The sequence below is a fragment of the Durio zibethinus genome, chromosome 15 (assembly GCF_047325235.1).
Source record: "Durio zibethinus cultivar Kanyao isolate XHJ-2024 chromosome 15, ASM4732523v1, whole genome shotgun sequence".
NCBI lineage: Eukaryota > Viridiplantae > Streptophyta > Magnoliopsida > Malvales > Malvaceae > Durio > Durio zibethinus.
The window spans coordinates 13688816-13706505 of record NC_143176.1 but is presented as its reverse complement, the minus strand read 5'-3'; the positions used below and the strand labels follow the sequence as shown (position 1 = coordinate 13706505).

At 29.2% G+C, this 17690-nt stretch overlaps 1 protein-coding gene across 1 annotated transcript; it reads right to left on the bottom strand.

The window, feature by feature from the left end:
- Positions 1-10935: 10935 nt before the first annotated feature.
- On the bottom strand, positions 10936-15801 carry LOC111301802 (mitochondrial dicarboxylate/tricarboxylate transporter DTC-like). Its single transcript, XM_022897776.2, has 6 exons — positions 15508-15801; positions 15216-15299; positions 14620-14681; positions 14019-14380; positions 11445-11659; positions 10936-11332 (listed from the first exon to the last, which is right to left on the bottom strand). The coding sequence occupies exons 1-6, from the start codon at positions 15625-15627 to the stop codon at positions 11276-11278; spliced, it is 900 nt and encodes a 299-aa protein (XP_022753511.2). The 5' UTR covers positions 15628-15801; the 3' UTR covers positions 10936-11275.
- Positions 15802-17690: the final 1889 nt, after the last annotated feature.

The window sequence follows — 17690 nt, the reverse complement described above, 5'->3', positions numbered from 1 at the left end:
TTGTCTGGACACCTAACGATTCTGATATTGTCAAACAGATCAAATCAGATTTAACCACTATACCTAAGGTCTATATACCTAAACAAGGTGACCTATTAATTTTAGAGACAGATGCCAGTGATGAACATTGAGGATGTGTCTTAAAAGCTAAAAATCTACATAAAAAAGATGAATTGATTTGTGGATATGATTCTGGTAAGTTCACACCGAACGAAATAAATTATATTATTTTTGAAAAAGAATTATTAGCCATAAAAAATGGTGTACAGCGATTTCACATCTATTTAGCCCTGAAGTTCTTTGTTATCCGAACAGATAACCAAGCAGTCAAAAATTTTCTCCAAAATAAAAAGCTTTCTGATAATCCCAAGTGAATTAGGTGGTACAATTTTCTTTGTTCTTATCATTTTCAGGTAGAGTTCATCAACGGAGACAAAAATCTCCTTGCAAACTTCCTAAGTAGACCTCATGGATCGAGGAAAACACCCAATCCATGATACTAGTGGCTAGAGAACTGTCAAGAAGAAACCAAGTAAAAAATCCTCTTTTTTTTCTTCCTCTTCTACTCCTTCTTCTCCAAAACCGCAGATCTCTACAAATCCTAACCAAGGATTTAACTTTTACACTAATCCTAACTAAGGATTATATCTCTATCAATAACCCTCGGAGAACATTAGAAGTCCTCTCTGTTAGCTGTCGATAATATCCCTCAACTTTTGAAAGATTTAACCCAAATCTTGAAAAATGAGTTTTACGATAGTACAGAATCCTTGGATCCTACTCAAGAAGCTCAATTTATTTTATCAAAATTAAAATTATTTGATATAAAGTTTTTAGATGAATTTTCTAAAAAATATCTTTCTGAATATCAAAAATTGGATGAAAAACATTCCAACTTTTGATTACAACAATATTTTCTTAAACTTCCCTCACCATGGGATGAATTAAGTTCTCAAAATTACCTTGAGTTAAAACTCAAAACTGTTCATGCTGCAAATCCCAGTATAAAACTATATGATACTCTTGGACGTAGAATACACTACGTTCAGACCCAAGTAACAGAATACTGTTTGAAGCAAAAAGCTGCAAAACAGGTAAAATCTAAACTTTCGTATAAACAATGTACAAAGATTTTGGAAAATGAATTTGAATTCGGTTGTAACAAACCATCTTTTTCAAAGAAATCTCGTTTTAAGAAAAAACGTAAATATTTTTGGAAAAAATGGAAACCTACGACTTTTAAACCTAAAAAAGGTAAATTTGTTGTTAAAAAGAAGAAAAAATCTTCTAAAAATACTTGTAAATGTTTTCTTTGTGATCAAGAAGGTCACTATGCAAACGCTTGTCCTAACAAAGGAAAAAGTGGGAAGAAAATGATCAAAAAACTTGATGAAAGTTTTCTTCAAATTTGTTTTGCTGAAGAATTATCTGATGAAGAAATTTATTATGAAGTTTTCTCTGAAACTGATTATAGTTCTTCTGATGATGAATCTCATTTTATTTTTATGCTGAATACTGAATCTAACACAGATAATATTTTAGTCTTCTTTTCTACAGGTACAACCACTACCAACGAAGAAGGTATGGTAAAACTAAAAAATATTATGAGAAAAACTCATTTTATTTCTGATGATAAAATTAAAGAATTAAAACTCATCAAACCAGATGAGATTTACAAGACAAGTTGGTTTAAAAAGTTCTAACCTTGGTCTGAATGCCATATAGAAAAACTATCTAGTGATACTGTCGCTACTAACACTAAACAAGGTTCAGTAGAAATTTCTCTTTTTACCAAAAAAAAAATAAACAATTTTCTTTCTAAATACCCCAAGGTCAAATACATCCATATCAGTATGATTTTGATCACCATTAAACCACTATTCTTATCCACAAAGGATATTCCTATAATAGCTGTTTTAATGGACCATCGTTTTCAAAACCCTGCTAATGCTGTAATCGGAGGAATCCAATCTAATTTAGCAGTAGGAGTCATTTTATTTAAAGTTAAACCAAACTTTTTTATTTCTATTTTTGATGAAAACATTGAAAAATGTTTATGTCTTCGAATCAAAATACTCAATTCTGATTTCGAAACAACATCGCATGATCTTTCAATCAACTGGTCAACGGTTTATGAATTTACAAATACTACTAATACCTCTATCAAACCGATAGATTCGAATATTATTGAAAATTTTGAACCAAACTCTTTTGATTTAAAAATTAAACCTAGATTAGTAAATCTCGCAGACTTATCAATCCCAAAAGGATAGTGTCTCGAAAATCTTTCAAGTACTTCTGAAAAACAGAAAGTTCCAAGTTTAGAATTTTTCTCATCCGAAAAAAATCTTTACTTTAAAAATCCAAATGAATCAACCAGTTTTAATCCAAACCTGGTTTTACCACCTTGTAAATGGTATCAGAGCTCAGTCTTGTATAAAAGTTTGCTACAGCTTGTATTGCTGGTTCTACAATAAAGATCTCTTTGTTATTCATCTTGTAAGATTTTATTTACTCTTACTTGCATCTTTTGCATAAGCTCTTTGTTTCAAAGCTCATACGTACATATCTGAGTGGATAGCTGGCTTTTGTGGCCTGAGTTACCTTTTGTTGTTAGCGTTTCAGAATAGCACAACGGTTTTAAGCACCAGAACATGGAAACTTATGAAGAAAATTTTTGTATCTATCAAGATAAGTCTTATAATCATGACTTGCATATAGATCCTAAGTATGAATCTAGTAATATTAGCATAAGTAGAACTGTAAATGGTTTAATAGATTTAACTTCTTCTTTCTTTCATAAACTTTTTGTAAAAATTGATAATATAGAAGATAAAGTAGATATGCTTGTAGAAAAGATGGACCAAAAGCATGTTCCCCCTGAAACATCTAAGGATTTTGGACCACTTTACTATGGCAATATTATGATAAACGATGACAAACCCTCATCTTCTACCTCTGCAAAAGCGAAACAAGAACAACTTGATTTTGACTCTTATAAATATCTTATTGAGAATTTTAAATTAAAAATGGAGCACTGTAATGATCCGCAACAATGGATTGATTACCTTAATGCTATAGAGACTCTTTATGAAGAACACAAATACCTCTTTCTTAAATACAAATATCATTATATGCTCAACTATGATACAACCAGTATCAGTAGTGAAGAGGCTAGTGATATTGTAGAAGATAATTTTGAAATTCTTGCTACTAACCCAGTAGTCAAGGATGAACCACCTTCATCCGATGAAACCACATCTGATGAAGAAGCTAGTTCTGATGATCAAACAGATCCAGAACCAACCGAAATTCCAACCCCTCAACCAGAGGCGCGTGGGAAAAGAAAAGCCGAAGTAATATCTAACCCATATATTGATGATATAAGGCAATTTCCAGATTTAATAGATCCTAATATAATGGATCAACATCTTCCTCATCTTAAGGAAAAATATTCTCACCTAAACAAGGATGAGATCAAAGATGAGATAAAACAAACTTTTGATTCTGGCCAAACAAGTCAGGCTCAGCAAGAAATCCCTTTTATCGATTCGTTAAACAAACGAACTGTTTCTCAAGGAGGTACATATTTAGACTTAACAAAAGTCCCTCTTCAAAACTATGAAAAAATCATAGATGATTGGGCACAATCTATGTCTATTGTAATCACAAATTACAAGGATACATGGGGACGAGAACGATTCCTCAACTACTTTTGTGGCACATGACAAGGTGATGTCTTACAATTTCTCAAGAAATGGGATACACCCTCTCTCTCTTACACTTTTCCTCTCTACTCTCTTTGTCCTCCAAACAATATATAGATATAGCTTTAGTAATCCTTTATACATAGATCATCGTAGAATTTCGATGAAAACCTGAAACTTATTTTTTTTTAGTAATTAGAAAAAAACATTAAGGCTCCGATAAGCTGAAAATAGCTTTAGGAAGATATTTCAATAAAAAACGGTTTTGTGAAAAGGAAATATTTTTATTTGTTTAGAAAATTTTATGAAAAATATTTTTTATGTTTAGATGAAAATAGCAAAAAATATTTTCATTTATTTTTCATGAATATTTCATATTTTAACAACAATTTTTAAACAAAATTTTTAATGCCTTCATGAATAACAAATTCATCTATATTTGTAATATCCATACAAATTCATCATGTCTGAACTCATCTTATTCATCAAAATTTAAATCCATGCACAATCATCAAAATTCAAATCGAAACTCAAATAAATTTATAACAATTCATATTACCCATTTCTAACTGATAAAAATCCAAACAAAATCTTCAAAGACAAGCATGAGTAAGGTTTGATTGGAGGACTTTAATCAAAATTCATGTACCTTCAATGGGTTGTTTGGAGACAACAAATTAAAAGTAAAAGGAAGATATTTTTCATGGTGGTTAGTGATGTAGGATGATGCGGAATGAAAAAAAAAAAAAGAGGTGAAGAAAGATTAAAGATGGTGGAGGGTTACGATGGACTTTGGAATACAAAAATTGTGAAAATTTGATGCAACCAAAATAAACGAGCAAGAGAAATAAAAGATTTTCCAAGAAAATGTGAGAATATAGAAATAAGAAAAATTCAGAACAGAGAAGAATAAGAGAGAAGAATTGTATTTCCAATTCGCAGAATGCCTGACACCTCCCTTATTGTGCTGGCCAACAACTTTCAGCTGCTTCCTAAATTCTCGAAAACTATCACTCTATTTTTCTCTCCATAACGGTGACAACAGTCGTTGACAATGTAAAGAAAACAAAATGAAAACAAGCCATTTACGACGTAGGCCATAACAACAAAAAAGGAAATAAAACTAGCCTAAGTAAAATAAAGGTAATGAGTCCAGCTTAGTGTAATTGTGCCTACAACAATAATCTCTATTTGAAGCAGATCCTTGTCCTTAAAGGATCGATGTCAAGAACTTCTTTTTCAATTTAAAAAGAATGTCCTAAATTGCATCTTCTGGGAAAGAGTTCGTCCATTGTACTAGAGCCTCCGTAACAACCTTGTTCCCCCTTCGAAACCTTGTTCCCCCTTCGAACCATCCTCCTATCTAAAATTTGAACTAACTCCTTCATCATGGTTCCATCATCTCCTACAATGGGTAATTGAGATTGTATAGCTATTTAGGTACGATTGGTCACCTAATTAAATCTGTTTTATTTTAAAGAGAAATCTCAAACTAGACTTATATCTTTAAATGGTAAATTCTAGTATACGAAATCATATTTAGATATGAGAGTGCGATTACGCGTGAAAAAGGTTATAATACTCTCACAACGTCCACTCAAACAATGATACCAATTTAATTTCAAGTTATTCAAGCCTTAAAACACTTTTATAGTTTACCAAATAGTTTAATTTTTGAAAATTGATTTTAAAATTACTCCAAATAGTTTAGTCTGTTGTGAATCCAGAGTTTTCCAAACTGTAAATTGTTTACTCTGCTATGAATTCAGAGTCTTCAAACTATAAATCATTTACTCTGTTGCAAATCTAGAGTCTTTCAAACTATGAATTGTTTACTTTGTTGTGAATCAAAGTCTTCCAATCATGACTCGTTTTCTCTAATGTGAATCTAGAATTTCTCGGTTTTGAATCTTTGACTATGTTATGAATCTCAAAAAGAAAAAAAAAACCAAAAAAAAAAAAAGGAACCAAAGAAAGAAATAAACCTTTAAAGAAGAAAGAAATCATTTTCAAGACCTCATATGCAACCCAACTTTTCATAATAAGACTTTTCAAAACTTTTTCAAAATCAATCTTTTAGCCTTTTCCAAAATGAGATTTCTAAAATTTGTTGCCTATATTCATAAGAGTCATTTTCATAAAGTTTATGTTTCCCAACTTGTGATTAGGCTCTGATCGTCTTAGTTTCTTGGCTTGCGATTCAATTTTGATCACTTTGTCTATCTTGCGATTTAGTCCCGATCACTTTGTTTTTGACTTATGATTTAGTCCCAGTCATTTTGTTCCTAACTTATGATTCAGTCCTAATCATCTTACTATTTTAACTTATGGTTCAATCCTGATAATTTTATTTCTTAATTTGTAGTTTAGTTTAGATCATTATCAATTTTGGATGTTTGAAAAAAAAAATACCCTCCCCTAATATGAAAACAAACAAATAACACACAAATAAAACTCCTTCAACCATTGGTCTTAGACATAGTCAATGTCTTTGGTCTTTGCATTATTTTTTATTCTAAAAAATATACAAAGAAAGGCAACTATAAACATTTAATTTTGTTTAGACAATTTTCAACCATTTGTGAAGCCTTTAAAATCCAACCCAGTTCAAATACATCATGTCTTTAATTTTGTTTGGACCATTGGATGAGTTTAATGGCCACTATTTAATCTCGGAGAGATTTTTTCATCTTTTTCACAAAAAATGTCACGTTTTCTGCAATTTGGAATAGGGGAGCTAGTGAAAACAGAGGAAAGAAAAAATTAAAAAAAAAAACCAAAAAAAAAGTGAAGAAAAGAAAGAAAAAAATCTTGACAATTTGCTAGTTTGAAGGTATATTTTCTTTACTTTTTATCTTGTTGTTCATCACACATTCATCATATTTTCATACCATTTTCTATTTGATTTTCCTTTTTTCTTTGTGAGAAATTTGTAGTTCTTCATCTTTATTTTTTTTAATCAAAACTTGAATCAACTTTCAACCAACTAATTAATAATTTGATTACAAGTAAGAAATCAAGCAACAAGGAAACTTAAATACCACCATTGATGCCATTTAGAGGTTTAGCCAACCTTCCCTTCACCATTGCCAAACCTTATTTTGGTTCTTTTCATTGTTTTCTTGCTTCCAGAAGTTGCTTGTGATGATTAATGGTAAGTTTATTTGTTATTTGCATAAATTTTAGCTTGTATGTGATATATGCATCTTGTTTGGCTTTGAATGTTTGGTTCCATGATTTCTTTTCCATTTAGTTAATTAGATGCTTGATAAAACTTCTCTCATAATGTAGATGCCTTTAAATGATGAACATGGTGATGATCAATGCTTGCTTAAGTGAAATGGAATGCAAATGTGGTCATGGAAGTGCATGAAAGGTTCTTGGTTTGGCCAAACCTCACTTTTCATTTTATGGGTGGTTATTGCTTTAATTCATGTGTTGAATTATGTATTTATTATGATTTTCATGTTTTTGAGGTGTTGAATCAAATTTCCAATGGATAAAAAGGTTGTTTTGTGGGTTGATTTGGGTAATTTTTTATATTGATTGGTTAGGTTTCAAAGAACATAAATGGTGGAATATTCAAACAAATTTAAAAATTTTTTTCATATGTGATCCATTTTTCTCTTAACTTTTTACATACAACTTGTTTGTAATTTAATTTCATAAAAGTCTAGGTTTGTAATTAGTTTGCTTCCTTCTTATATTTTTTTCAGGCATTCATTTTTTCATTAATTACATTTTTGTAATTTATTTTTCTCACATGCATAATTCCATGAAACCTCAAATCCTATGAAACCCTAAACCATGAACCCCAAATCCTATATTTTAAACCCTAAAACCTAAACCCTAAACTTTGAACCACTTCCCAAACCCTAAACCCTAAACCAACTCCTAAACCTTACCACTTTTCAAATCCTAAATGACCTTTCAAACCCCCAAATGACCTCCTAAACCCTAAACCATCCTCCAAACCCTAAATCCCCTTTCAAACCCTAAACCATATTTCAAAACTAAACCAAACCTCAAATCAACCATGCATTTGCATTTCATTTTACTTTATTATTTGCATTCATAAATTTTTATGCATTCATACCTTGTCATTCATATCATACATTCATTATATATTATGTTCATGTTATCATGCATAGGTTTTCAAAATGAGTTTTCAAAAAAAAAAGTTTTAAATAAGATAATATCTCGATTATATATAGTCATCGAAATAAGGTTTAACTATAAGAAGACTTTCGGTGATTATTATTTATGTGAGGTATTATCTCGATTTTAGTAAGACAATTAAAAACCCTTAAATTAGAAATATTTTTGAAACTCTACCTAATTATAAGAGAGTGAAAAAAATGTTTCGATATTTAAAGAATTTTCATCTTGATCCAAACAAAAAAAGTTTTGTTTTTAAAATTTGATTTATTTTTGTTTCTGATAAAAAAAGAATTAATTTTAAACATTAAGAAAATAAGACCATTTTTACAAAAATTAAAAGATAGCATGTAATCAATTGGTACCGTTTTCGAACTTATCGAGCGCTGTGGGAGTGCTAATCCTTCCTTACACATAATTGATTCCTGAATCTAAATTTTGATTTTGCAGACCTCAAATTTGTTCTTTCTATAAAACTTTAAACCCATTTTAAATGTTTTATTGAAAGGATAAAATTTTTGGGTAACCAATCACACCTTAAAAAAAGATTGGTAATGACTCTATTTTTTTTTTGAAATTTTCCTTAAAAATATTTTTAGCCTTTGTTTTCAAAATTTCCCCATTCATCCAACTTTCAAGTCATCCACCCCTGAATCTCGAAACATCGTGACATTTTACTGACAATTTTACTTTCTTTTATTTCATGTTTAATTTTAACTTTTTGGTACTAATTATAATTATTTTTGCTCTATTTTGTAGGCTTCTATTGTTGTGAATTAGAACTACTTGCTTGCACATATTATTTGAATATTTATACAAATTTATGATATTTTTGTTCTTACATATATAGTTAGAATTTATGAACAATTTTGAAGAATATTATTTTATTTTTATCAATGAAATGTATATTTATTTATTTTATTTTGTATCTATTTGAACATATTTTAATTTTCAAGAAATTACTTGAAAAAGAAAATTTTAAAAATTTGAGAAAATATATAAGATAGAAAATAAAAAATTATTTATCAATAATTATTAAATAATTTTCTATTTGAATGTTATCATTAGCAATAAAATATTTTGTCGATAGTAACTATTAGCAACAAAAATTTTCATTGGAAAAAGTTTTATTAACTAAAATTGTTAGTGAAATAATTAAATTTAATAAATATAAAATACTTTTAGTGACAGAATTTTATAAATTATTGATGAAAATATCCATCGCTAAAAGTATTTTTCAAAAATTAATACCCTGGCCAAAAGTTTTAGCGATGAAAAATTTGTCACTAAAAATTATATTGTTACCAATAAAAATTTTCCCATACGATGGAGTACTTTTTGTGACTTTAAACTTTACAACAAAAATTTTGTCAATAATGTTCTTTAGCACAGAAAATCAAACTTTAGTGATAGAAAATTTCATCATTAAAAATTTATTTTATTATGTCTTTGGCCAAAGTGGGACAAGGGTTTTAAATGATTCTAAAGTTTATTCAAGAGAGTTAATGTAAAAGACAAGACATAATATAGTTAGACAAAAATAGATTAGACATTAATCCATTCTCAATAGCAAACCGAAATACTAAATGATGACATGATATTAATAATACTACAAGATCATGCACGAATATATTGTCAAGCTTCATTGACATTTCTTAACAATTAAGGATAATGACAATATAGATAGCATTGATCATGATCTATAAATGTAAAATGACTATTGAAAATTTAGTTATTCATCTAATTTGAACCAACAATTATAATACTTGTATTTATTGTTAGTATGTTATGGGTCATACACGTTAAGAAATATTGTAAAAGATTAAAATTAAATTGGACTTAATTTGGATTAGGTTAAAAAACCCCAAGACAAAGGAATAAGTAAAGGCTTAATGCCTCTACGTAAGTGAATTCGGCTACATGGTAAATGTCTCATGCAAACCCAAAAAGATTAGAGACTTGGCTAAACCCATCCTTTATAAAAGGATCATTAAGCTACCTCCTATCATAAGTGAATTAAATTAGCGAATAGAATTTCATGTATTGAGAACACAATTGAGAGAAAAACTAAAGAGGGTATATGGCATACTCACTAGTTTGAGTTGTCGACTTGTGATCCTCCCATTCCTTAGAAAGGATTCTTTCATTTTATTTGTGTAAATTACTATTAAAGGCTAAACGTTTATACAACTATTGATCTGGTAATTCTTGAAAAGTTCTTGAAGCCATCATAAGCCATTATGTTTGTTTTACCCAAATCTAGAATTTGTTTTGTGAAATTTTATTTTTGAGAAATGAAAATTTTTAAAATTCCCCTGCATCAGTCAATCTTAATGTTCAATCCCTTCAATACCTCCATAAAAATTATCAAAGGGGAGGAGTCCTATGGCAACTTAAATTTGAAGTTGCATCTCACTACGGATACGGGTGAGTTTAACGAGTTAAATTTTTCTTTCTTGGAATTACATATATGTTGTAGCACATAACTAGTAAAAAACCAATATGCAAAATAAACCAATAAAATTGCATAAAATTGAACAAAATTTATATTAGATGAAACTTTTAACTCAAAAGCTGAAAGTTCTAGCAAGAAGAGATACCTGAAATCGTAGTTCGGACGTACAAATGGGTTCGTGAAAAATTGAAAACAGAATATTGGAGGCAGCTTGTATAACTTTTGAAAAGATAAAACATGGTGTACGTCATAACACAATACGCTGATCAAATTTGTGCATTTACCATTCAGGAAGGCAATACATGAAACTGCACTAAACACATCCAGTATTCCACTTTAATTCTTATCCAAGCACTGGAATTTCAAAATTGTCAGACAACATGAAACTTAAATCATACAATTCCGATCACCATAACTGCAAGCCGCCAAGCGCAATGAGAGAACTTGGATTCAAACCCATACTCTCCAAATAATAATGGTACAGAATCTCACAGGACACGGTATGCATAAGCAACTAGAGAAGACAATAAAAAGTCATTTGTGATACTGGGAGATACCAACATTTTTCAAGAAGCTTAACTGCTCAAGAAAATTAAAAAAAAAAAAATGGAAATGTGAAATGTAAAGATTCAATGCATTGAAGTTGGTATCAGATGAAGATTCCCAAATACCTATTTATAGTTTACATTTATTTTACTTAAATGTAATGTTCCTTGTGAACTTTCAAATCAGTAACTCAGATTCAAATGCTACTTCTTGACTCTGCTTCAACCACAGAAAATAAGAGAACTTTGAAGATCCTACTTCAAATGCACTTCAAAATTTGTAAACAAAATGGTTTGACTTTGAGGGTGTGTGAAATTGCCAGAACCAGAAAAAAAGATTACAACAAAGCCAAAAATAGAGATTTTATTTGATGAATGGAGTAAAACATTAATTCCCCTCTCTGAGAACTCTACAACCCCATTTTTTTCTCCGCCCTCTGGATCTGGTTGAGGAATATCCAAGTCATCTGCATAAGAGAACATCCAGTCATCAGGGATAACTAAAAACTCTTTACTAAAAGCTTTCACTTTACAGTTGAATTGGAGAATCACAAATGGACAAGAATATAATGTATATACCATGACATGCGGAGCAATTCTAACACAATATACGGGGAATCCTGTGTAAAATTTGAATGGTCCTCCAGACTTGAGGGTCTTCATAGCACAGTCTAAAGAGCCACTGTATGGATACTTTCCCTCAGCATCAGGTTGCATTTTTTGAATTTGCGTTTTGACAAAATCAAAAGGTAAACTGCAAGCTGAAGCAAAGAAACCTGAAACCGTACTTGCACCTGAGACAAGGAAAACGAACATTGATCAAGGTGGGACAAGAGAGCAAAAGCATACTTTTGCTAAAACTAAAGCCAGTTCACAACATGTTTTAGAACTAGCAAAGAAAAATATAAATGAGGTAGGAGAAACCAGTTCTCAAATTAACAAACAATAAGATGCAAGGAGAGCAATCATCCTGCTAAATTCTCTGAATAAATTATTGAAACTGTAGAAAGAGTTGTTTGAACCAAACTTCCTAAAAAATATAGGCATCATAGCTTAATCAATAAACATAACTCCCCTCCAAAGAGTCGTTACTAATTTTTTTTAATTAAGTGTGATTGGCCACCTAAGAAAACTTATCCTTTTAATAAAACCCTAAAATTAATTAAGATTTATCAAAAAGACAATTTTAGTCTACAAAAACAAAGTTTGGGTTCCAAAGTACAATTAGGTGTATGAAAGAATTAACACCCCACAACACCTATAAACATTTGTTGTCCTTCTAGTCTTTGATAAAAGTGGTCTTAATTTAATACCTAAAAGTAATCCTTTTTGTAAAATCATTTTATTTTGTAAAAGATAAAAATATTTTACTTAGGAATAAAATGGAAACCTCAAGGTTTGGAAATCTCCTAAAATTCTCCATCCTCTAAGCAAAATTTAAAGAAAACCCCATTCACTTAAGATTTATCGTAATAGTTCATTAAAATGAAAATAGCATCCTCTCTATATAATAATTCTTAGAAACTCTCTAACATCTAGGCAGAATACCAAAACTTATTTTACTTAAGATGATATCTTAATTTTATTTTGTAAAATCTTTCGAAAATCATAACTATCCTTTACCATAAAATGTTTATGCAAAAGATGAGTAACATAAATGCAAGTAAATATTTGAAGATGAATGAATATAACCAAATAAACACAATAAATGAATAACATTGTGCAATTAATTCTTATCTAATTTAAAAAAAAAATAAAACTTAATTTGAAATAAGTTTTAAATGTTGAGAAACTTTTCTAAATTTACCAACATCTAGGCGAAATTTAAAACAAGTCTCTTAACTTATAATATGATAGCATCCTTTATTCCCCTTATTTTTATAAAATCAATTTTATTTGTTAAAACACAAAACAAATTATTTAGAAATGCAATGAAAATCCTTAATGTTAAGAAAATTCCTTCAACTCCCCATCATTTAGGCAAAATTTAAAGATAATTTCTTTCACTTAAGATTTATCATAATAATTTCTTAAAATGAAGACAAAATTCTTTGTATATAATAATTGTTAGAAACTCTCCAAAATCTAAATAGAGTACCAAGAACTATTATACTCAACATGTTATCTTGAACTTTTTTTTTATCATTTGAAAATCATGCTTTTTTAACATAAATAAGTAATGCAATGAACGAGCATTATGAATGCATGAGGTAACTAAACAATACGAAAAATGATCCAACTTATTTTTAAAAAGCTAGGTTTTAAGTTCAAGGTATGGATTTAAGTAGGATTTCGAATTGAGTTTGGTTTAAGGTTTGTGCTAGGATTTGGTTTAAGGTTAAAGTTTAGGGTTTGATTTGCAGTTTCAATTAGAGTTTGGATTTAAGGTTTCAATTAGAGTTAGGATTTAAAGTTTCATATAGGGTTAAGGCTTAAGGTTAGTTTAGGGTTGGGCTTAGAATTAGGATTTAGGGTTTGGTTTAAGGTTTTGGCTAGAGTTAGGGTTTTGGGGTATCAACAATAGTTAGGATTTAGAGTTTCTTTTAAGGTTAAGATTTAGAGTTAGCCTAAGGTTTGGGGCTCTAATAGTTTGGGGTTGGTTTTATAAAGAAAAAAATGGAAACCAATGGTTCAAGAAGTTTCCCCTAAATTCCCAATGCCTAGGCAGAATTTTGAAGCAAACTTTTTCTCATTTTTTGTTGTTTTAAATAGCAAAAAGAAAAGCGTCTGTTAAACAGAGCCTAAACAAGTTATTTGCTTCAAGGTAAATCTTTAAGATTCTAAAATGGAGTACTAAAACTCTGTAGTTGTTAGGATAAATAATTACATTGAAACCAATCATTTATGCATATGACATTGAAAAAGGATGTGCTTAAAGCATAATCTCAAAAAAAAAAAAAAAAAAAAATTATAGAACTCCAAGTATTTGAGGTAGTCCAACTAGAGAACATGTTTCAACAATCTTTCTTTATGTTAGCAATAACTTCTAAAAAATGATTCTGCTATTTGCCTATACCAAGAAAGTAATATTTAGGGATAAGTTATGTTCACACAACAAATTTAGAACCTAATATAGTCCTTTTCCTTTAGTGACGATTCTTAGTGAAAGACTTTAGAATAGTTAAAACATCCATGCTGCTCAGAAAGACTCACCTATCACTGTAGCAGCCTCTCCTAAGCCAAGGGAATCCTTGAAAAACTCAACACTTTGATCATAAGAGGCAAGCATTCCCATGTTCAATGCCATGGCTCTGACTACGGTAGGGCCTGCACCTTTCCAAAGTGCCAAAACCCCTTCATCTGCAACAATACGATAGAGAGCATGGAATGCATTCGAGTAATTTCGGCGCTGAGCAGCAGGCAAAGTGGCATCAGCTTGCATACGGATAAGTGCCAAATCAGCTGGGCTGCCAACACAGGCTCCAATAGCACCAGCAGTCAGACCACATAAAGCCTTCTGATATAGAGGTAGAGGCTTCCCATCATTGGCTTCAATTGCTTTATTTGTCAAAATTCTATAGAAAACAATAGAAATGAAATCATAAGCTAAATCAGAACCAAAATAGATAATCCAAGTTTAGTTTCAGAAGCAAACTACATCAGCGGGACAAAAATCGAATGTCAATAAGGTTCAAAAATAAAGTTTACACCAGAAGAAAAACTATCGATCATTAGAACAAAAACAGAAGTATCTTGAAGAGTATAATGAAAGCCACACAACCATGTACATTCTATCCCATTCTTAGACACTCACCTGAATGATCCAAGTCGGGCAGTAGTGTACGTAGCTTGCCGGAGCAGTCCAGCTGATAGCCCCTGCCCAAAATAACTAAGTGAGACAGACTCATTGACAACAGAAATATTTTCTGAATTCAACTGAGAACATCTAACAAAATTCTTGAATTGTGAAAACAGGAAGTACAATTTCAGCAAGATAAAGTCACTGTCTCAATGTATAAAGCACTGATGAGCAAAATTGCAGCCCCACTTTCCAGATAATTGGACTAAAAATGAAGCATGTATTTTTGCAAATATCAGCTTTCAAATGGTATTAAGTATTAAAAAATCAAGAAGAATATTCCATCCCGTGAAAGAGCACTAAATTCCAATATTTTGACAACACAAATCACTAAATAATGTCATATATATCATTGAATATTAAGGTAGAAAACCTCGAAACTTTGAATATCCTTGATGGTATTCCATGCAAAACAATGTAAAAATAAAAGATCCAGCTTCTAAGACAGATGTCAAAAGTCCATAACAAAATCTAATACCTGAAAAAGTTAGATCAATCAAACATACGACTCAGAAAGAAATCAAAACTTGAATGAAGTTGTAGAACATAACCTTGTAAAAAGCACCAATACCCTCCTCTCTAAGCATGGTCTTGGTGACAGTTGCTGCTGATCCTTGACCCAGTTGGATTCTCACCTACACCAAGCCAAAACAACAAACGACCATTAGCCCATACGAAACCAACCAAACTAGACAAAAGAACCGAAAGAAATCCGAGCAAATCCCAGATCTAAAAAACCCATATTTGGCATTAAAAGTAGCATCTTTTTAACACGGACAGGAAAAAGAAAGAGCCAATCTACCAGGAATGAAACGAGACATGAAGGTAAAGATGAAAGAAAACCTTGATCATGTCGATAGGTTGGATGACACAGGTGGCGAGCATACCAGATACACCACCATTGACAAAAGGCTTAACCTTTGGCCAAACCCCAGCAGCTTGGGCCTTCTTCTCCTCTGCCATTTCTTTGACTTAAAACAGCGAAAAAAAATGGTTGACTAGGAAAAGAAAAAAAAAATGCTAAAGGAGAAGGTAAGAGCTGGGGCTTTTGTATTGTTCAGACAAAAAGAGGAGTGAAATAGGATGGGCGAAATGAGAGGCTTTCCTAGTCCTATTCTTATTCCTATTCTTATACTTATTCTCTTTATTATTTTTATAAAACCAAATCTTATTTCTTGATATATTTCACAATATTAAAGATAATATTAGTTATTTAGCTTTTAAAAGATATAAAATCGATATAATTTAATATTTTAATAAAAAATTATATAAATTTAAAATAAATTTTATATTTAATTATTATTATAAATTATAATATAATAATTTTTTATTTTATATTAAATACAAAATAAATAAATATAAGTATAAATTATTGTATAAATGATTAACTATAAATATTATAAATAAAAATTAAAAAGAAAAAACACTCTTGGTTTGTTTGTCTTTGCGTCCCTCCAACTGTGAAGGGAAAGAGTTTGTACTTTTCCCCTTTGTTTTGGTACGACATCGATTTTGTGGGAAACTACGATGCCACCGTTACTCTTTCGCTCTTCTTCTTAAATTTTCTTCACAATTTTGCCCTTGCTGAGTTTTTCGCTTTTTACTTATTTTTCTCTTTAAAAAGGAAAAAGTATTGCGTCAAGCAATTGACATGTTCCATTAAGGGATTCTATTAGAAAGAAAATAAATAGATATTCGTTATTATTTGGTTTGTATATGTTGAATTTAAATAATTATAAATAAATAATTAATAAATTTAAATAAAAAATTATAATTTGTGATAAATTTAGTAAGATACAAATAGTATTTTTTGATTATCTAATATTCAAATTTATTTAAATTTTAATAAATAAAAATAAATATTCGAACTTGTATTCGGATTCATTACTCATATACAAATGTAAAATATATAAAAATTTATTTTTGTAAAGGGTTTTGAATCATAGCAAAAAAACTTTTATTTGTTATTAATAAAGAGTGAATTTAAATTTAAATTTTAAAATATATTTATTTTAAATTTTGATAAAAAAATTATATAAGTAAAATTTTAATGAATTCAAATATTTAAGCAAATAGTATTTATTTACACAGATTAAAATTTAGATAATGATATTAATTTTAAATTAATATTTTAATAGATTCAGATATTAAAAATATTAAATCAATTCGAATATGAATACCTCAAAAATAGTTGATATCTACTCTATTGTCATCCTTATTCTTTAATGAATTCTATTTATTTGTTAATGTATATAATATTATAAATTTTTAAAATTTGATCCAAATTTCTATCTTTTTTTAAATCGATTTAATTTAAATTGAATTTTAATAGTTTGATTCAATTCTTCAAAATTTTAAATTAATTCTTTATTTTTTATATATTATTTTTATATAATTTTTGATATATTTAACTAGACTTATATATGAAATAATTATTTTGTTTTATAAAAAAAATTAAAATATATAAAAGCTAATACAAATATATAATTCAATTCAATTTCTAAAATTTTTCACTTACTAATCCAAAATTCAATACGAATTTAATATATAAATTTAATATATGAATTTAATCTAAATTAAATAAAAAAAAATAAATCAAACAATATAATTTTAAATTAATTTTTAATTTTTTCAATTTTTTCTAATCCTTAAATTACCTGTCTTTTCAGGTTAATTGCTAAAATCAGGATTTAATATCTGCCGGCTGCTTTTTTTTTAACTTTCGAGTGCATGGAAGAGTCGGTTAATGGCCTGATTATAAGACATACATATTAGTGTTGAAAACACTTTGGTTTGTCTTGGTTTTAGAAAAAATTTGTGGGTAATGTTCAGTATTTGGGTTTTTAAAAAAATCAAAAGGAAACAGAATCAGAATAAGCCTTTTAATTTAGTTTATTTGAATAAAATTTCACATATTTGTCAATTTTGAGATGTATTAAAATTTATAGCTTTTATATTTTTTAAATTTATTTGTATAGATATAAAATAAACTATTAATTTAAAGTTTATAAAATTAAAAATTAGCG

What these genes read in the sequence shown, in the direction of transcription:
- LOC111301802 (XM_022897776.2), bottom strand. Translation starts at nt 15,627, where the DNA reads ATGGCAGAGGAGAAGAAGGCCCAAGCTGCTGGGGTTTGGCCAAAGGTT. An exon ending in GTATTGGTGCTTTTTACAAG is followed by an intron (nt 14,682 to 15,215) that starts GTTATGTTCTAC and finishes TATTTTGGGCAG; the next exon opens with GGGCTATCAGCTGGACTGCT. An exon ending in GCCCGACTTGGATCATTCAG is followed by an intron (nt 14,381 to 14,619) that starts GTGAGTGTCTAA and finishes TGTTTTCTATAG; the next exon opens with AATTTTGACAAATAAAGCAA.